This window comes from Streptopelia decaocto, assembly GCF_964273445.1.
Source record: "Streptopelia decaocto genome assembly, chromosome: 1".
Classification (NCBI taxonomy): Eukaryota; Metazoa; Chordata; class Aves; order Columbiformes; family Columbidae; genus Streptopelia; species Streptopelia decaocto.
The window spans coordinates 186046295-186067686 of NC_138663.1; the positions used below are offsets into that span (position 1 = coordinate 186046295).

Genomic DNA, 21392 nt, shown 5'->3' on the forward strand with positions numbered 1-21392 from the left:
CCCATGTGATAGAGGCTCCACAACCTCCCCAGGCAAATGAATCTAATGCTTTGCTATCCTTACAGTTTAAAATTATATCTAATGTCTAACCTAGCTCTCCCTTGCTGCCAAAAATCACAGTAATTTAATTTACTAATGGATATGGTTGGTAAGTATATACTTATTATTCTGTGATTACTCTTTGTCTGGCATGAACTTTACTCTGAGGTGACATTAGGATCAGATAAGTGAACTGTGGGATGTTTCTTTTCACACAGATGAAATAAGGGAAAGACATCTGTTAACATTTGTTAAACAACAGGGGCTGCTCCCTTTTCTGGGAATCCTTCCTCTGCAGTGGAGCTGTCATTTTGAAGTTGTATCTGAACTGCTGTAAACATTGCCACAACTAAAATTTTACAGCTGCAGTGAGTGGTGCTTGTTGTCAACAGTTTTCAGTGGAAAGAGCTGATCTCCTGCCTTGCTAAAATAAACTCTTCAAGAATCTAAGAAAAGATGCTCATAAAATATCCTGTTTTGTGTATCTTTCTCTTTGAAGGCTGCAGTCTTTAGTGTCTTCTCATTTTGTCTGGTGTAACTCCAGTGTAGTTAATGGAGTCTCCTTAGTACTGTCTTTAACCCTGTTCATCTCATCTGTTCAGTGCCTGCCAACAAACGCTAGTACTGGGATAATCCAGCAACTGCTAAATAGCTGCCAAAGCTGCTTGTTCTGACCTTGAGACTCGGGAGGTTTCAGCTGTGAACACATCTCTGTCACTTGTCTGTGCAGCAGAGTGGCTGCGTCTCTACAAGTAAATGAGACGGGGCCAAGATGCAGGTCTGTGTGTTGCTGAGTTGGTAGAGAGCTCCCAGGCACAGCTTCGACCCATGGGGACTCACATGGACCAGCTGTTCTCAGGGTGCAGGGGTTGGCCCATGGAATGGGCTTCAGGCACTTTGGACGTGCCCACCTTGTTTTGGAGGTGAAAGAGAGCGCAGCTGCGGGGATGCAGGCTCTGCTGTGCCACTTCTCCACAGGACCTGGGAATTGTTCTTGGGCTGTCGTATTCACCCCTACTGCTCTTCTTAGGAGCTGAAGCTAACAAGTGAGTCATGACCCTGCTAGAGATGAGATACAACAAGGAATACAATGTCCTTGGGTGTACTGGGGCAGCGGCAGGAGAGGGAACTTACACCACAGCAAGTGGCAGCAATGCGGCTCTGGCCCAGAGGCAATTAGAAAGCAGTGCTGCAAGGAGGTGGTGGTGAGGCCAGAGAAGACATGGGCTTCAGGAGGAAGTGGTAGCAGAATGATCACAGAAAGGGCTGGGAGTGTTGATCTATGAGCCAGTCTGTTTAGACAACAGTCCGCTTTTAACTACAGGAAATCTGCATCTTGGCTCTTGGTGATTTTAGGCTTACATGAGATTCTCTGTATCTCATCTGCTGGAACTAAAGAATCCACTCACAAAAGTAGTCAGCAGCACATTTCTTTATAATCCACAAGCCAGTTTTATTTTCATAGAAGTGTCCATCCTTAGGGGCTCACTATTGATCACTGTAGTCCGTCTTCTTGAGTCAAACACTCTGTGACCAGATCCATTAATTTTTTTTTCAGGATGAATGAGTAGTGTCAAAGATGGGAGGGCCTCACCCTTTCTCTAATGGCCTGGCATATCTGTAGACCTCTGTTATGAGAGAGCAGCTTTAAGCTCTGGACTGAAATTCAGGGGTTTCATTACATCTGCTGTGTCCTCAGGTTGCCCAGCCATGTCCTAGTCTATGCTGACCAATACCATGCAGATTATGCGTAGCTTTTGTGGCTGCTACCAGTGTCCACAGCAGATTTCTTCTCAGGTCTGCTGAGCAGCATGTGCCATTTGGAAAAAAACAGCAAATATTTCCTCTATTTGTGCAACATCCCACTGCAGAGAAGGGCTATGCCACCTAGCTTTAAAGAGATCAGTGTGGTGGTTAGACTCTGCTTCCTGCTTTATTGTTTTGCCTCGAATTGCTGGTCAGAAATCTGAATGGTTTGTTGTTGGGAGAAGCTGCAGTTTCAGAAAAATATAGAAGCTGCCTAAACATGTACCATATTATTTTTACATTATATCATTCATATGTAGATATTGCAGGTTCTAGTGTGCACCATTGCTGTAGGCAGCAGGAGCCTATATTAACTTCTGACTTAGACTGATTGCTTTCGTCAAGCCTGAGTGGGACTAAGATGTGGTAGCCTCCCAGTAGGAAGACCACCTGATCTTACTGTTGGCCGTGTGTTTGGTGTTTATGAGTGGTCATGGGCATAGAGAACAGATGGATCTCGCTGAAGGGTAGGTCTCCAAAGGTAGTAAACTCTGCAGAGATGGGCTGATGTGTGAAAAATTGCGGTGTGGATTTTGTACCTGGAATTAAACTGTGAGGCACATGATAGTTTGCTTGCTGGCACCTGAAGTCACAGGCTCTGGGCACAGCCTGGTTTCCAGCAAGAACTGTTACCTCTAAAGGGAACAGGAGAAAGCCTAGTGCAGGGAAGGCAGTGGGAGGTCTCAGAATATGACTATATGTGTCTTCAGTTGAGCAAACATCAGTACTTCAGCATGCATAGAAGGAAGGATCCACCCGTGATTCTTGGTGGAGAACAGCAGGTAGAAAAAAAGGACCCCACTGAGTGGAGACAACACAGATAAGTTATGAGGACAGACAGGTCCCAATGCACTCAGTCACTCTGTTTCTTGCCTCTGGTCACACTTCCTTCAGAGTGGCTGAGGCCTGGAGGCTGACAACTGTTACCAAAAGGACAAGGAGAACAAGGCCCTCTGGGGAGCTTTCAGCCACAAACAAGAAAATCTCTGAATTCCTCACCACCACAGAGGCTTTAGCCCTCTGGGCAGCCACAGAGCAGTCAGTGGAAAGATTGAGTGAGGTGGCAAAAATTGTACAGCAGAGCTGAAATTAAGAGTACCCTGGTCAGAACTGGGAAGGAGTTCAAGGCTTGAAAACTCCTCATGCTGACTCATTCAGGGCAAGTCAAAGACTTTCCCTGGCAAGTGCTGTTCACACACCCAGATTCTCAGCTTTCATTTAGAGAAGGAGTTGCATTGAGTTCTCACAGGGTGGAAGAAAGCTGCTTCCTCAGCGGTGGTACCCACAGCGTTGCTGTAGCACAGCTGTCCCTTGCTCAGCGCTTCTGCTGAGTGCAAAGGGATCACCAGTTCCCCATTTTTTAAGGCTGATGGTCAGAGCTGGCTGGGCAGCAGCAGACCTGGAAAGCATCATACCAGTTTGATGGAGCAGAAGAGGAAAACTCCACAAGCAGCGGCAGCTCGCAGTCTGGAGCTGCTCACAGGAGCATGGGGTGGGGGGGATCCAGCTCACCAAAACCACATCTGCAGCGGTGGTACTGGTCTTGTCCCAATGCACAGCAGTGAAAGAATCTGTTTCTCTCTGCTGGCTATGAAGAGATCCATAGGTGACTGGGTAGTGCATCTCAGATGTGAATACCTGTATTGGCTCTACCAGTCCTACCTGGAGAGTCTAGGAAATCCAAAAAGCTAAAGAAGCTGAAATACCTTTCCCTACTGAAGGACTAAAGAGGGTGGCAACAAAATCTTCATCCCACAGGTAAGGGCCTATCAGAGGCAGAAGGAAAGAAAGCCTCCAGAGCACCATCCTCATACTGGCCAGAAGCTAATTAGAAATGTGTTGGACCAGAGAAGGATCTACATATAATCTCTTAACAGGTATCCCAGTGCCTGTGTTTCCAGGCAGGTAAGAAGATAACTTCTGCAATGAACCCCCATCATCAGTCCAATCTTTTGTATGTTTTTAGGGCTCATTTCTTCAGTTCATGAGTGACTGGCAAATTCTCAAGTGGTATATTCCCATGGGCGGGCAGGAGCGTGGTTTAACCCTGTCCCAGATGCAACACAGTGCCACGTCCAGCAAGAAGGTGTAAACCTGCCATTGGCACCAGGCACTGGTCATCCTCCTCCTCCTGCCTGCAAACTGACACAGCTCTGCACAATGGATGTGCACTGAGGGTGCACTCCAAGGAGGGTATTCCTACAGCCTCTTCTCAAGCACATGTCTTGCATTATCTGTATATTATTTGGTTTAGAGCAGTCAATCCATTCTGTCATTGTGCTGGATAAATGAGAGTGAGTTGTAATTAAGCTGTGTTAGCTAACCTACCTAAAAAGAATTTGCCTTACCTTGACAGAGCTTTTGGGCCCAAACAATATGTTAAAACACGTTCAGACCATATATTACTGTCAGCATTTATAAGCGAGAGCGCACATTGCTGTTTGTTTCCGTAAGCTAGTAAGGACAGACTGAAAGATTACGGGCTGCTGGGTTTTAGGCCAGAGGAACCCGGACACTAGGTCAATAAATACAAGCCTGCTGAATTGTTCCCAGTGTTGGGACAATTCATCCTTTTCACAGTAACTCAGATTGCCTCGTTATCTTCTCTGGTGGCTTTTAGATCTACACAATAGCAACTGGGGATTCATTCTCCCTACCTGTGTTTAAGACCTTAACTGAGATAATTAGACACTATGTGAGCTGGTAACTAACAGAGAAATCTTGGTGTACATGAATGGCCCATTGTAGGTGCGGTTCTCCCCACAAAGACTTTGGGGAGCCCAGTTAAAGCCTCAAGTTGAACTCTCATATTCAGAACTATTTAGCAAGCCTCTTTGTGTTCCAGCCTAGAGGCTGTATCTTCATAAGTAACAGACTAGTTGGGTTTTCCAGAGTAGTTTGACTCCAATTCTGCTCTCACTCCTGGTATGTCAGGATCCAAAATAATTGAGGTGAACTTTAGGTTTCTCAATGCAGCAATGCTCTTAACAGCACTTACAGTATGAGATGTAAGTGAAGAGAAGCAACATCTATTAGACCAATTTTTACAGGGATTAATTTGGATCTCAGTGTTCTGACCTGTGTTTTTCATGTCTTAACTACCAACCATTGTCATTTGCCTCCTCATGCCAAATCTTTTCTAACTGTTTTGCAAGAGCTTAATTAATATCGCTGCAATATTTGAATTGCCTTTACATTTCCTTTTAAAGATCTGGCTGGCAGTATTTTGAAGTACCTGAAAACCTTTTAAATATGGTGTTTGGCTTCAGGTCTGTGCTTCCTTTTGCCAATCTGTAAAACACTAGTAGTAAAATAGGCAGTGTACTGCAAAGCACTATTAATTGTTATTAAACTTAGTTGTGGTTTTGGCGAATCCTAGTGATAATATTTAGCAAACTCCTGACATGTTCAGTCTTTCAGGAAGGAATACGTAATTTTGAGAGGGAGAAATGTGCCACTTGCATTTCTGTATGAGGGCTGTGTGCACATGCTGTATGTGTGAATTTTATGATGCCTTGCTCAAGACAGAAATTAGTCCATATTTTGCACGTGGAGTTGCTGCAACTGGCTGCAAATATGGAAAAAAAAGGTCCAAGAATCAGATTTTGATTCTTGTTTTTGGACAGGTTGGTTCCCTTCAATGACTTGTATATAGACAGCAATATTTGGGCAGCATGGAATATGCTTCTTTTTAACGTACAAGGAGATAAACTTTCAAGAGTTCAGTTTTAACCAGATTCTGTTCTTGTTTTTATTTTCAGTCCTACCTCCTGTACTTGTTCCAAGACACAGCGAGTTCAACCCTCACCTCAGCCTCCTCGCCAAGTTCCGAAACACTTCTCTTCACAGCGAGCCGCTGATGCCGCACAATGCCACATATCCCGAATCTTTCCAGCATCCTCCATGCACCCCTTTTCCGTCATCACCCAGCCACATGTTCTCCCAGTCGCCTAACAGCATCAGCTACCCCAACTCCCCTGGGAGCTCTTCTGGACCAGGAAGTCCCTATCAGCTCACGGGTAAGAATGAGCTTTCAGACATCCTGGCTGAAGCAGTCAAGGTTCTTGCCAGGGCCTGGGGTCAGGTGCCACGTCTGCGTGCTCTGCCCCAGCCTGTAGCTACAGATTGATCTGTTGGACGGGATGGATTTGGAATGTGATTTCTTGCGACTGTCTTTTATTATTGACTCCCAGTCCTTTTGACGGATGCTCAAGTGACTAAGAGTTGTAGTCATCCCACTCCTAAAAGTGCCTGGATGAGATTTCATGCTTACTGTAAGGGCAAAGTTGAGGAGTGGAGAAGGTGTGCCAGGCTGCTTTCTGCCTGAAGCGGCCCATCCAAGCTTCTGATACAGTCCACAGAAAAGAGCACTTGTAAGACCTAAGTTAGGCACCCCTAACTGAGGTGGTCAGGATAGGGACCTTTAGAAACTGCATCAAGAGACAGGATAAAATGGGAAGATTGGTACGCAGAAATATTTTTTAATGTATGGTGATTCCACTGACTGTATAAACTTCAGGAAATGAAGATGTTTAACCATCTGGCCCAACACTTGGTGAAGCCACCAGGCAAATTCCTATGGCTTTGGAACGTGTTTCATCAGCTCCACAGTTCAGAGATTGGCAGAGTTATGTCACTCAGATGGTTTGCCTTGTGAACTCCTTACTTAGTACTGCTCTGATTACCTGAGAATATAACTATGCTTTTGCTGTTAAATATACCAAGAAGGTGTCAAGCAACACAGCTAAGAGCTGGCTTTAATATCAGACCACGGTTCACATTCTCTTCTGCACTTTATTGTAACTCTGAAATAGTTTCAATGATCTTATCTTTTTCACAAAGATGAATTCAGGTCACAATCTTGTAGCTTAATGTTTTAATTTCTCAACTACCAAGTATTTAAATTCAAGTCCTTAATGACATGCCTGTTTTGATTTTAAGTGCAACAAAGGTGTTCATTTTTACAAGGTATTTGTAGTATTTGAAATTCCTTTTAAGCTGCACACTTTCAACACAGTGTGATATTTTTCCTTCCCTCTCCATTCATTGGATGGGCCTTCATTTATTTATTTTCTAGATCTGTACTTCAGATTAAATCATATTTAGCAACATCGAAACATTTCAGCAAGTAGCAGGACTTGTTTGTCTTCTCCCATCGTTTTGTTTCACCTCTGTGTAACTGAGCTGGATTCAGCGGAGCTGGTCCTGACAGGTAAATCAGGCCCATTCCAACTGTGTAATGACTCTGTCTCGTGCATTTAACTGAAGCTGAGACCTTGCAAAGCTACTTAAAAATGGAAGTGGCTCAACCTGAGCTTCAGTATATCACAGCACACAGCATGCTGATAAGCATAATTTGCCTGTGTAACAATCAGGGATGGAAGACTATCTAAAGCAAACTGGAGTTACATCAAGAACCTTGAGTGGGATTGGTGTGACCAAATATAGATGTCAACAATGCAAATTTTTACATCTCATGCAATTGTCTGTACTCTCTGTGTAATCAGTGGAGAAAAGCAGGCACTCCTAGAAAAAGATTCATGGCATCTTAAGGTATGTGTCTAAAGTAGCTGTGGTGCACCGTGTCTACAGGTGCCTGTTTTTCCTTAGTGGGTATAAGGAGAGCTTATGATAGACATCAAAAATACCTGTACAACCACATTTTATTCCTTTCTGCGACTTATATTGTCTTCCACTCTTTCTTGATATCTTGTTTTACTGTTCTAGCTTTTTGCATTTTCTGTGGGAGGGTTATGTCATCTACATGTTAGAAATATAATCTATTATATGAAATTCCTAAATCCTGAACAATGCTTAAATAGAATAACATTCCTGTGCAGTACTTACTTGGAAGATTCAATGGTTGTCTTATGAGACAGTCCACATTTATCCACTCTGGGTGAAGTTACTCTGTTTTGAGGGCCAGCTAACAGACCTGAACACAAGAGGAAATTTCAGGCTGGAGCCAAGTTAAACCCTGTCTTCTTAAAGAGACTCGTAGTCCTGCAAGCTTGTATATGGCTGTAATTTACACATAAGTCTACTGAGTTTCTGTTCAGTTGAACAGAACTACCCGTTTTTCGTGCTTATGCAGTGAATGGCAGCATTTTCTAATATGAAAATGAGGTCCTTTTTTTTCTGTCTTTCTGAAGCCTCCTGTCTTTCTTGAGAATCCCCACTATAGAGTCACCTTCTGTTTTCTAGCTTACTGTGTCATGAATGAAACAAATCAGAAGTGGGGCAGGTTGTGAGTTGATACATTTTCTCCATACTTTTTTCATCACATCCATTGCTCTTTGATGGGAAACTGAACAAACCAGAGGAAGCCCAGCCTTCCCTTGTAGGGCAGAGGTGAAAAGAGCAAATCTGGAGGGAGTTTTGCCAACTCTGACTTTAGAGTATAAAGGCTTTCCATAGTTGTTTTTTTTGTGGCCTGTGAAGAAAGACAGGTCTCTCCTGGAAGATCGGTTAAAGTTAGCTTCTGCTCTTAGATCATCCTCTTCAAGCTTTAAATTTGCAAGGGAAGTCTGGAATGGAAGGGTCAAACTTCGTTACTTTCTTAGGGTAAAAACTGGTATTAACAGAGAGCTTGACTGGACACCAGGCTAGGTCTGAGGTGGTTCTGACTGTCCCTCTCTCTTTCAAGTGCAGCATGTCCAACATGACAGCCCTTCCTTCCTGTCCTTCCTGAACATGTAATGAGCTTAATCTGGAGACTGAAGGGAGGTCAGGTTGAGATTTGTGCTCTGTTTCTAGCCCCTGTCCAGCTAAACTATGCCGAAGTAGTGTTAAGTATCCATCAGGAAAAGCCAGGGAGGATTTACGAACGTATTGATTTAGGTATCTTTTCTTTCTTTTTGTTCTTTACTTCTTTATAATAGTGGAAACTCCACCCCCACCCTACCACGCAAGAGAACCTCCAGGAACCCACAACGGGCGGTCAATGGATGCAATAGCTGAAAGTCAACTAGTGCTGTCTTTGCCCAACGGAGGTAAATCTGCCGATGGAGAATCTGAAAGTAAATAACCATTTGTACTATTCTTCCAATAAAAACTGTTAAGCAAAAAAATTATTTGAACAAGAAGGTTCAATGGTGTATAATAATAGGTTTTGCAGTAAGGCCGCATACTAGACCCATCCATGAGCTAGCAGAATAGGTTGATTTAATAACTCAGTGAATTATGTGTGAAGTTACAGGGTTTAGATCTTATTCGCATCCATGGACTATTACAGTTAGAAAGCTATTAATGAAAGCAAACACTGTTATCTGCATTATAAAGACAAAGATATCAAATCAAGGATGGTGAGGCAATATAACACACAGGAGCACTATCGATATCGGAACTGATTTCTTTATCACCTTCAGTTCTGGGTTTCAAGTACTTTAAAGCCTTGTGGCTGGGACCTTTCTTACTGCGTATCTTTGTATTAATATTACATTACTGGCTGGCTAGAAAAGGAAATGTTCTAGTGAAGTACAAAGAGATTTTTACAGAAGGCCAAACTCTTTGTCCTGATGTAAGAGTGCTTTAGTGGGAGAGAGCATGCGTGTCAAAGTAGAAGGGTCTGGGATCCTCCTCGCTTCCCTCAAAGCAACTTCATGAGCTCTCCAGCACAGTCTCCACAACCTCCAGATTAGTACTGGCAGGTGATGCCTTCACTATTCAAGGGGAATGCCTCCACTATTTGCCCAAGGGGAAATGAACCCTCTGCTGCGTTTTCCTTTGCCTTCCTGCTACTGCAGAGGAAAAATCACTTTTGTTCTTTTAGCCCAACATATTCTAGTCCTAAACAGATGTTTTTTGTGGAATGAGGACTGGACACTGTGCACACACATGCACATTAAAATAAAATAATGCCGGCCTTCTGAAACAGTGAGGAACATGCATGTAACACAGAACTGGAGCAGAAGGAAGATGAGGGTAATATTGCTAGTTACAGGTGGCTACACAGAGTGGACAGATAGTTATCAGACAGCAGTGCTTTTGGATAAATTGTCAAGATACTTCAGTCTCTTTACCATAGATTGCCATCCCTGATCACTGCCCCAGTCAATATTAGTTAGAAGTTCATGAGAGGTTATGCACAGAGGTGCTCTGGGGGCAGGAGGTCTCATGTGCCTATGGTGGGCAGGCAGGATAAGGTTTCCCACTAATTCCTGTAGGACAAATGAGGCTCAGAGATTCTGTTACATTTTTGAGTCTTTCTCTGAGTTAGAAAACCTGGGAAGGGGTAGATCCGAAATAAATGACCTTGCTGACATTTCTGCTTACGGCCCACGTGGAAGCAGAAGGCCCCAAAGCATGCAGAAAATTGGGGGGAGTGATTGACTACTTCTGAACTTCAGAGTTTGGTATTAGGCTGAAGGCCTGGCTCAGTTTTTACTTGCTTTGAGCCCATCTGTCATCCCTAGCTCCTGCTGGTGTGCAGAACAGATGTATCGCTTACTATTTTCAGTGTAGAAATTGGGCCCTGGCTCAGCAAGGAATGTCAGCATGTGCTTCATTTAATACAGTGTAGTTATCACTTTTAAGAACAAGTGGGACTCCTCAGAGGCTTAGAGTTAAGCTGGTGTATCAGGCCTTTGCATGTTTGGGGCTTCAGTCATGAAATTAAGAAGAAACAGAAGCTGCTGTTCAGATAAAGCCTGACATAAGTGACTGTTCAGATGAAGAGCCGAGGGGGTATTGATTGGGAGGGAGGGAGGAAAGGAGACAGAGAATGATTGTTTAAAAAAATATTACTGAGACCTGAGCAGCTGATTAATTTTATTTTCTACAGACTTTCGGCCTGTTTGCTATGAGGAACCCCAACATTGGTGTTCAGTTGCCTACTATGAACTCAACAACCGGGTAGGGGAGACTTTCCAGGCTTCCTCTCGAAGTATCCTTATAGATGGATTTACAGATCCCTCAAACAACAAAAATAGGTTCTGTCTGGGGCTGCTCTCAAATGTAAACCGCAACTCTACTATAGAAAACACCAGGAGACACATAGGAAAAGGTAAGAAGAAATCCCTTCTTGTTGGGAATATTCAGAGCTTGAAAGAACTGTGTATTGCATTAACAAACCTAGCTGATTTGTCAAATGTGCTTGTCTTAAAACCAAAGCTTTGAAATTACTTCTGAAATAGAAGAAAAATAGCTGATGCTTTTCTGACTGCTCCTTAGAAAAGCTATTTACTTGGCCCGCAAAGAGAAAAATGTTGTTTATAGTTGTGTGTTCTAATTTAGCAGTATATATTTTCATTTTATTTATTAGAGCTTCTGGCAACTGGGAATATTGCCATTGAAATGCCACTAAAAGGATAATTGCTGGTGCCTCGGGGCTGGTTCTCCTACTACCAAATAACAAAGGGAGATGGATGAAACACTTAGTAGTTATGTAGCTGAAGAACTCTACCAGCGTTGCCTTTATAGCTTTTTCCCCCCTACCAGTCTGATCCCTTGTCTTGCCAAATTCCTGACAGTAAAACTAAGTTTTGGATTGTACCTCCAGCAGTTCTCCTTGTCTGCTCCGCTTCTGGTGGACACATATTCTGTGCACACAGGATCATACGATACTGGTGACAAGTATGAGGAGACCTGACCTGGACACGCGTGGCTGCACATACTCTGTCCCAGCTCACTAGGGCTGTGTAGGCCCTGATGTTCTCCCAGAACTTACTGTTGTTTGTGGTGGTGAGTCAGAAGCCCTGTACCGGCCACTTCTCCCTGCACATGAAGCTTTGCCCATTCTGGTATATCCAGTCTAGACTCATTATCTTGCCAACCCAGCCTCTCACCAGTAGCTGCCTGGGAATGGATTTCCCACTGGGCTAATTAACTCTAATTGTTCCACACCTATTATCTTGTCAACCTCACCTCATTTCCCAGGCCTAGAGCAGTATTTTAATTGGCTCTTGATAGTCTAGCATTGAATGACTGAATACGAGGAAACTCTGAGACAAATGTGGCACAGTTTTTACAAACAACAGTGAAACGGAAGGTGAGCGCAGGAGATGTTGCACTGAGCTCTTGCACTTTTCTCCAGAAGGGAAAGCACTTGTGTTGCAGATGCGCTGTGCGAAGCCGGTGTGATGCTACAAGTGTCGGTCATAGCGCTTTGTTGCGAGGGGTGGCAGGGAGTTGTACTTCTAGTTCTAACTTACACCAAAAATAAAGCAAAGCTTCTCCATCCGCGTAAGCTGTCAAAGGGTGTAGATCAAAGCTGAGCCCAGCCCTAAAGGAAGAATGACGAAAGACCCCAGTCAAAGCTGTTGTTTGGGGATGTTACATCCTGTGACTTTCTGCCCGAAAAGAGGAAGAGACAGAAGAGAAAGAAAATGAGGTAAATGCTAATGGTCCTCATCCATTCAGATCCCAAGATCTATCTTAATTGATTAAAAGCTCTTTAAAGTCTTACACTAGGAATCTGCCCAAGGGAAGGGAGCAGGTTGCCCAGAGAGGAGCTTAGTATATCAGAGATCCTTAATTTTACTGCTCTTCCCTGTTCATGCAAATCTTGAAAAAAACATGTTCAAGTGAAGTAGAAGTGGCACCAGTACAGGCCTGCAGAAGAGCACAGAGCTCCAAAAGTGTGTAGTTCAAAGGCGTGCTGGACAGATGAAAGCTACTGAAATGGATACAATTGTCACATGTTAACAGGAGAGAAAAAAGAGTGAGTAAACAAGATTAGCTCAGTAGGATAAGGATATGTGATTGAATTGTCATCTAGTGTATCAGCGTGAAACGGTTTCCTGGAAATACCACATCAAAGCTAAAAACAATCCAGAACACAATGCAACTTCTACTAGCAATTGGACCTGTTTCAGCAGTCAGACTTCAAGGACAAAAAGGGGACTTCAGAGTGTCAAAAAGATGTGGATGCTTGGAGACTGCTGAGTCCAGTTTCTGCAGAGAGCAGTGAAATCCCACTAAAACATATGGAACTTGGATTTGGTCTTCTACAAATATGTATTCAGCTGCTTGGCTTCCTTGAGGGTGCTTGTCTCTGGTGAATGAATACCAGAAGAATGGAAATGCACACTGACATTTCATTACTGCTTTATTTATTACTTTTAAAAAGTCCACAGGGAAAAAACAAATTGTAGCCTCTGCTTTCAGAAGTGGCTTTGGTGTTTTTGTTGTTGCAGTACACAGTTTTAGGCAATGCCTTTGAAAGTGTTCATTTTTTTTCAGAAGTTGGGTTACTCAATATACTCCGAAACTCCAGCCTTTAAAATTTTTCACCTTAGCACCCTGAAGTGTGTTCACCCTAGATCGGTATCCACACCTGAAGATTTGAAATGTGGCGAACATTTATGTACTTATTCTTCTCTCCCTACCCTGTGTTCTCAGTCGATCTGTTTACTTCAGGAAGTTATATGGACCCCGTCAAGGCCAGCTGGGACTTTTGGGTTTTCAGTCCTTCTCTTTAGTCCATCGTTCACAGCAGGGAAAGGAGACACAGGTCAAGCAATAACAGTCACAAGGTGCAAAACACCATAATGCCTGGTGCAGTTGTGCTGGAGCTGATGACTGGTCTAATGGAGCTGTCATCTCACCCATGTTCCCAGTGCAATATAGCGTGTTCTCTGAGCCGTACCCCCTGCCTCTCACATCTAATTTGGGATCTTGTGGGTGCATAGAAGTAAAAGTCAAGTGATGGCTTGAAGACAGACTTTAAGGTTCCTGTCTGAGTCACCCTGGAAGTCTATGGGAGAGCATATTTTTCCCTGATTGCTTTCCCATTCAACCTGCTTTTCCCCAAGCCTTTCCCACTTCTGTTTAGAAGCTGTTTTCATCCTACGGGTGTGTTGCTGTCGCTTGCTGTCATGACCACAGAATGATGAATCAGACTGGAAATATGTAACCATTTTTTTTATGAAAGACAACGGGAATAAAACTAATTAAAGCTGCATTATTAAAGCATAGTTATCACTAGCTTGGTAGGCTTTGCACTGAGACTCCATGAACATGTGCATTTGTATGTAAGGCTTTGAATGCTGTACCTGGGAACAGGAGGATTTTATTTTTATTTGGTGGTGTTTTTTATGAGAACAAAAAACTGAGTTCTTGCACCTCTCTGGGTCATGGGAGGGGTTCATCTCACCTGATCTAGCCATGGGAAGGGTGAATGTCTAGGCATCTTCACAGGATCACTTGGCCTCCTTCAGGGTGTGGTTTCATGCTCAGATTTAAGCAGTCTGGGTCCCTGTTGCCACGCTTGCACTGATGAAGATCCCACTGCAAATAAATCTCCTTTTGTTTTGTTTTGTTTGTTTTTAAGTTTATGGTCTGGTTCTGTTCCCCAGTCTGGATGGCTGCCCAGTCCCCGGCTGTTGCTGCCAGCCTGCAGGCAGGTGTGGGAAGAAGCAGCAGGGGCAGGGAACCAGAGACCTGTTCAGCACCTGCACAGGCTTCCACAGTGTCAGCTGGCAGTGAGCCTGCACGTAGCGGGTGGAGTGAATCATAGAATGTCCTGAGTTGGAAGGAAGCCACAAGGATCATCAAGTCCAACTCCTGTCCCTGCATATGACAACCCCACAGTTCACACCATGTGTCTGAGGGTGTTGTCCAGTCTCTTCTTGAACACTGTCAGGCTTAGGGCCGTGACACCTCCCTGGGGAGCCTGTTCCAGGGCTCCACCACCCTCTGGATGAAGAACCTTTTCCTAATGTCCGACCTAAACCTTTCCTGGGACATCTTCCTGCCATTCCCTTGGGTTCTGTCATTGGTCACTAAAGATAAGAGTTTGGTACCTGCCCCTCCTCCTCCCCTTGTGAGGAAGCTGTAGCCGTCACGATGTCTCCCCTCAGTCTCCTCTTCTCCAGGCTGAACAAACCAAGTGACTTTAGCCGCTCCTCATACGGCTCCAAACCCTTCACCAATTTCGTAGCCCTCTTCTGGACACTCTCCAGTAGCTTTATATCCTTTTTATCACCTGCACACAGTGCTCCAGGTGAGGCTGCACCAGTGCAGAGCAGAGCGGGACAATCACCTCCCTGCCCGGCTGGCAATGCTGTGCTGGATGCACCCAGGACACAGTTGCCTTCTTGGCTGCCAGGGACACTGTTGGCTCATGTTCAACTTGCTGTCGACCAGAACCCCCAGACCCCTCTCTGCAGAGCTGCCTTCCAGCATCTCATCCCCCAGTCTGTATGTACAGCCAGGGTTGCCATGTCCCAGTTGCGAAATCCGGCACTTACTCTTGTTCAACTTCATGTGGTTGGTGATTGCCCAGTTCTCCAATTTGCCCAGATTCCTCTCCAGGACCTCTCTGACCTTGAGAGTGTCGACAGCTCCCCTCAGTTTTGTGTCATCAGCAAACTTAATAAGCAATCTCTCAAGTCCTGAGTCTAAGTCATTTATGAAGACCATCTGGTCGCAGTGCCTCTCATCATCTATCAGCTAGAGAAGACATCTACACATTTAGCTTATACAAGACCCCTAACTTTAAGGTTGCCAAATTGGGTGAAGATAGACTCTTTTCCTGCAAGCAGACGTCCTGGCAGGGACCAGAGTATTGAATGGATAGAAGTGCTTCCATCTTCATTTCTCCAAGGCATGGTAAAAATTTGCGAGGTAGCATTGATAAGTCACTCTGGTACTGAAAAGTCCAGAAAGAAATAAATAATTTCCTTGTCAAGGTCACGTTGAACAGGATCTGATGAGTAAGTCACATCATGTAAATACAAATACATGGTTCTGGTGTGATGGATGAACCAAAGTAGAGAAAAGCTGGTTTTAAGTACAAACCATGCTGTGTTTGAACTGCATGAAATGGGATCCTGTAGTAAAAAAATGGCTACAATGAAGTGGGTCTTGGTCAGTGTGCATGTGTTCAATAGGGAAAATAGATTTGGATGCGTAATGCATAACAGATTTGTCAGTTCTTTGACAGTTTTGATCTATGCTTTGTGTATGGTTGACATATGTTTGACATTTATGTCAATGTGTGTATGTATGTGTATGTGTCATAAAGTATTGTTGGGTTGAAGTAAACCAGCCCTCACTTGAGAAACAAGGCAGAACATCACGTGCCAAGTCTTTTTTCTCCTATAGCAGTACCTCAAAATAGCATTTATGACAACTTCCTCGTAATGTTGGTGAGTCCGTTGTGCAGATATACACAAAGTTTACCGTCTTTTAAAAGGCATTATACGGGCACTGAGTGCCTGGAATGCTCCTGAGATCGTATGCCCACACGAGTTAAAATACTTAAAGAATTGCTGGTATAAAATGTGTTGCAGACAATGAAGAAATAATACACATCATTTTTTCTCTTTGAAGGTGTTCATCTTTACTATGTCGGTGGGGAAGTTTACGCTGAATGTGTCAGTGACAGCAGTATTTTCGTGCAAAGCCGCAACTGTAACTATCAGCACGGTTTCCACCCAGCCACTGTCTGCAAGATCCCCAGCGGCTGCAGCCTCAAGATCTTCAACAACCAGCTCTTCGCCCAGCTGCTTGCCCAGTCAGTCAATCATGGTTTTGAAGTGGTGTATGAGCTGACCAAGATGTGCACTATTCGAATGAGCTTTGTTAAAGTAAGGATTCTTTATTTTCTCTTGCATTCCTTAAAAGGCAAATCCCATCATTTGCTAGCTTTGGTGCAAATGGTGGACTCTATCAAATCTTTCCCAAGTGGGGATTTAGACACCCAACTTGCAAATAGCAATTCAGACTGCCTGTTTTCCAGTATTACCTTAAACTTCTAGGTGCTCAAAATCAGTAGCTTTTATGGTATACCTGGAAATGTATTAGATTCCCAAAATTAGGTATTCCATAGGATTTTGTCTAAAATAAGCGGAGACTAAATGATGTTCCCACATTGTTTGCATAACGAGCTCGACTTAGAGTGGCTTAGCAACATGTAAATGCTGTAGCACATATCTTAGGCATTTGTGATCTGTCCTATCATTGCTGGTTTGCAATAGAGCTTGGTAGAGCCATAGATCTGAAAAGAATGTCCTAATGTCTCGAGACTAATTTATATTCTCAGCATCACTGTAGACTGGTATGTATGGTCTCACTGAGTCCTCCTTCAGCTCCCGTTGTGCTTCCTGGGAACTGTTGTTTTCCCCGTCTGATGCCTGGCAAGAGACTGTCTCAATTTGTAGTAACATACACTCTGGCCAGCCACACTGCCAGAAGGGCTTCTTGTAAGCAGAATGCAAAGTCCAAAAGAATATCTAACTTTCCCTCTGTTATTTGGAAGAGACAGGAGGCCACCAAATCCATTACTGTTTCCATGTCTTTCATATCTGAACTTTGCAGTCTGACTACTCTGTGTGAGATCTACCAGTCTTTGTGGGGTTTCTTAAATGGTGAGAATGGCCTTCTCACCAGGATATCTCTTGACTGCTTTTAGCACTTAGGATTTACTTAGGTGTCTATTGTAGCATCTAAACCCCAGAGAATTGTGAGTATTTCGAGACTGTTTACAGATGCACTAAAGTGACTTTCCCATAGTGCTTCCGGGGAGAGCTGACAATGTTAAGCCTGCAAACTAGAGAAGTTGCACCATTAGAAGCAAGTTCATCCTGCTGGGTACCATAGCGAGTGGCTTGAGTATGTCCCTTTGTTTTCCAGATTTGGTTCTACACAAATGACTGAATCAAGCTGACTGAATTCACATATAAGATACTACAAAACTGCTTGAGGCTCAAGCCCACTTCCCTTATGTTCTGCAAAGCAGATGAGTTGAGTCCCATGCAGCTTTCTGCTTCTGACTCTTTTCAGCCATCCTTGGCGACCCACCTCCTCAACTGTCTGAGAGCATTAAGGGTGCCCTATAACGTTTCCCAAGAGTCCAAGCCAAACTCTGCCTGTGACCACGCTGTTGCATTTTTCTTGGGAAGGAACTGACATCTTGTTCACACGCAAGCATTAAAGGAAAAAAAGAAAGCAAGAAGCCCAACAAACAATATTTTCGTTAATGGAAGACATGAATGGGCATGTTGTTTGTAAAGGCAGTGTAGCCAGTTCCGCAATATTTTCATTATCTCAGCAACTCAGGGGCAGTCTCTTTGATGTGTTATCTGCCTCCTTGCCCAGCATGGCAGCAGAAATGGTGGTGTTGGTGCACTAAATAACGCTGCTGCCGTATTATCACCTTGCTTTGTTGAAACAATAGCAGCCCTATAGTGCCTCAGGCACCAGAAGACCAGTGCAAGGAGTTATTTTGAACCCTTTCCCATAACCTTTGGAAAATGGCTATGCAAATCTCATGTAGGTTCTTCCTGCCTGGCCTGTAAAAACCCTTTCCTGTACTCAGTCATCTCAAATTATTTCTCTCCCAAGGTGTGAGCCCTGGTGTGTTCAGTCTGGGGACCAGAATGCCTCTGGATGTTGGGTATGCAATGCAGGGAGAAGCTTGTTGTCTATCAGAGCCACACACCAGGAGCCCGCAGGTGCAGGGCAGTCCTGTGGCTTCTCCCATGATTCGTGACCAGGTGCTACGTGGCCACCCACAGCCCACAGGGCAAGAGGAGCGAAAGGGCTGGAGAACCTGCCTCCTACCTCATCAGTGCTTGAGCTATCACCTGGGGAGGCAGGCATGGGTATGGACCAAGACACGAGAAATGTGCCAGAACTGCATTATCTTCTGGAGGCAGGACATGACACAGAGGGAAGTGAAGGTCCTGTCACCTCTGATACCCTTTGTGTTCCTGCAGAGCAGCTGGGAGGAGCTCAGTCCTCAGGGAGATGTGAGTGTGTCATCAGTGAGATCAGACAGGCATTTCCATCCCCTGAGCACTGCTGGTTGCCAAAGCAGGATGACCGTTGTCCCTTCTCCACAGATGAGGCAGCCGAAGCACAAACTGGAGAGATGGAGAGTTTCTCCAGTCCAAGGTCGGAACCCCATGCCCTTCCTTCCATGCTTCCTCAGGTTTTGTGGCTAAGGGGACGACCCAGCAGATGTGGCAGCTCAGCACTCTGGGATGTGGCTGGATGGGGGCTGGAAAGAGCTGTTGCCCACAGGAGGTGGGAAGGGCTGGCAGGAGCAGCAGGAGCCCCCAGCTGATTCTCTGTGCTGGAAGGCACATTTCTGTTCTTCCAATGGGGGTATCGGTACCCCCTTCCCACCTCTGCACAAAACACCACAGCTTTGCCAGTTGCTCTCATTTTACTCCCTTGTTAAGAGAGCTCCACCTCCAAGTTCAGTTCAGCCCTGTGGATGAAAGATGCTACCTGTGGCCCAAGAGGGATGTATGGGAGGCACGAGGGGCCCTGTCCTCCTGGCTTTTCCCCTGCTGGGAGCTCCAGCTGGCAGCCTGAGACAGCAGCGCTGGGATTTTGGGAGCTGCCAGCAGAGGGAGGTGGCCAGCCACAGACCCGCACTGTTGGCTTCCTCCAAATCCAACAGGTTGTGATTGCAACCTGCAATTCCTATTCCTCCAGATTTTCCATCCTTCCAGTCAGTAGATGTGCACTGATTCCTCTGACACTTGCCCTTCTGACCATGTATCTTTACTACAGCTGAGTACTGCAGACTTCACAAACTCAGAATTCTGACTGCACTAATTTAGAGAGTGGCATTTTATGCAAACTTTCCAGAAAATTAATCTGAGGTGCCTGCAAACACAGGCCCTTCCTAGGTCAGAAAAATGCTGCCTATTTAAAAGTACTCTTTGGGCTTTGGTGGATCCATATCTTACTCTTCTGGGGGATGGATTTTATGCAGACCACTTACGGCATCAAGTTTTGGTGTTGATCCTAGTTTTGCAGCTGATCGTCTAGAGAAGTGGGTTCTACCAGCTTCAGTTGTCTGAGTTGTTCAGCCCTCTACAATTTAGGTACCTTTGGCAGTCATCAGACTTAATATACCTCAATGTCCTCTTTTCATGATGAATATTAACCTGCCTGGCATAACAATAGGTAAGGCTCAGCTTCTCTGATCAGACGCCCACAAAGGAAAAGCCTTATCCTGCAGCGGGACTGTGTTTTGCACGTTAGCCTATGGAAATCCAAGTTCGTGTTTGGTAGTGAGACAGCCAAGGAGCTGTGAGACTTTGGGCTGTGACTTGGATGTCTGGTGTTGCTGTGAAATCAGGCTGGCTGCTTCACAAGCAGCCACTGTGCCCACTCGAGGTGCGGAGACTTCTGGTTCTCTTTTTTCCCTGCCAGCACCACATCCACATCTTCTGTCAGACACTCCATATCCCTTATATCCCCAAAGGGGATGGAGAAATTACTCCAGGACTTTCTATAACAGACAGCCGGGATCTCCCATAGGAAAAGAAGTCATGTTCAAGGATAGAAAAACTGTGGAAAATGTCTATACATAGATTAGATACAGTATATAGGAACTGTGCTGGAACTTTCTAGAGGTTCAGATAAATACTTAGAACTTCTAGAGTCTCAGATTCATAGGATGCTTCTCTACCAATAAATGAAGGAGTGCCCAGGATCATTCCCAGATCCTACTAAAGTATTATGACGGGACCTGGCCTGCTTCTCTTCTGTGCCAGACAGCAGGCTGGCAGATTTTCCTGGGCACATTTCTGGGGTGCGAACAGCAGGGACCATTCCCCACGGGCTGTTTGCAGGCAGCCAAGCTTGGAAACAGGCCTTTTCCATGCCAGCTGGTCTCAGCACCTGGAAGTGTGACTGAGCATTTTTAATTTAATACTATAGAGACCCTGATAACTATGATAACAATGACTTTAAAAAGGAGAAAAGTTTCTAGAGAAAATTATCCCCAAGACAAAGCATTAAATCTTGGGACTACCTGCAGTTGCATTAAACTTTCAGTACTGGAGTTGTGATTTAATTTTTTTTTTTTTTAACTCACATTTTGGTCCTTTGATGCTTTTGTAGGGCTGGGGAGCAGAATATCATCGCCAAGATGTTACAAGCACACCCTGCTGGATTGAGATCCACCTGCATGGACCATTGCAATGGCTGGATAAGGTGCTGACACAAATGGGCTCACCTCATAACCCCATCTCCTCAGTCTCTTAAGAATCATCTCTAGAATTCCCTTAGGATGGATGCTATTGCAGGCAGTGGCTTATAGGATTTCCAGTGAACAGAAGCTTCTATATGTAGATGTATGTAGATGTAAATATATCTATACATAGTCTACTCTTCTTTTTTTTTTCATGCTATGTTTTGTGGTTTCTAGTTATTCTGATGCCAGTACAATAACTTTAGAAATTCAGGTATAGCATATCTGTTCTCTAGTACAAAATAAGCCAAATTCCTGCAAGAGTGTGAAACAGTTCCTGTGAGCATCTTCATTCCTCAGCCAAGCCAGTATACAGTGCGAATTCTCTGCACTTCCATGCAGATTCAGAAACCTGGCTGTAGCTGTTCCTAGTAGGTGAAATTCACCCCTCTGCAGGCAACCAAAGTCAGATCTCTGCACTGTTTATATCCATTTTACATCCTAATTTCAGGTCTAAAAGAGGACCTTAGGTTGTGCACAGGACTTATGCATAGAGATGACTTTTATCCAGTGAACTGAAGGACTAAACTGCAATTCCAGTCTGTCTCCCTACAGCAAAGCACGATGAGACAACAGATCCTCTGAGGAGCTGGGGCACCCCTTTCTCCCC

The 21392-nt window shown here is 44.5% G+C and overlaps 1 protein-coding gene across 3 annotated transcripts in view; it reads left to right on the plus strand.

Moving 5' to 3' along the window:
* SMAD9 (SMAD family member 9) overlaps positions 1 to 21095 on the plus strand; it is a 37346-nt gene extending 16251 nt beyond the window's left edge. For all 3 annotated transcript variants that reach the window (XM_082060882.1, XM_082060881.1, XM_082060880.1), the window contains 5 exons: positions 5607 to 5864; positions 8727 to 8864; positions 10628 to 10849; positions 16120 to 16376; positions 20653 to 21095. In XM_082060882.1, coding sequence (XP_081917008.1) covers positions 5607 to 5864; positions 8727 to 8864; positions 10628 to 10849; positions 16120 to 16376; positions 20653 to 20796 — 1019 coding nt within the window. In that variant the 3' untranslated portion in view covers positions 20797 to 21095. The remainder of the gene's footprint in view (positions 1 to 5606; positions 5865 to 8726; positions 8865 to 10627; positions 10850 to 16119; positions 16377 to 20652) is intronic.
* The last annotated feature ends 297 nt before the right edge of the window (positions 21096 to 21392 follow it).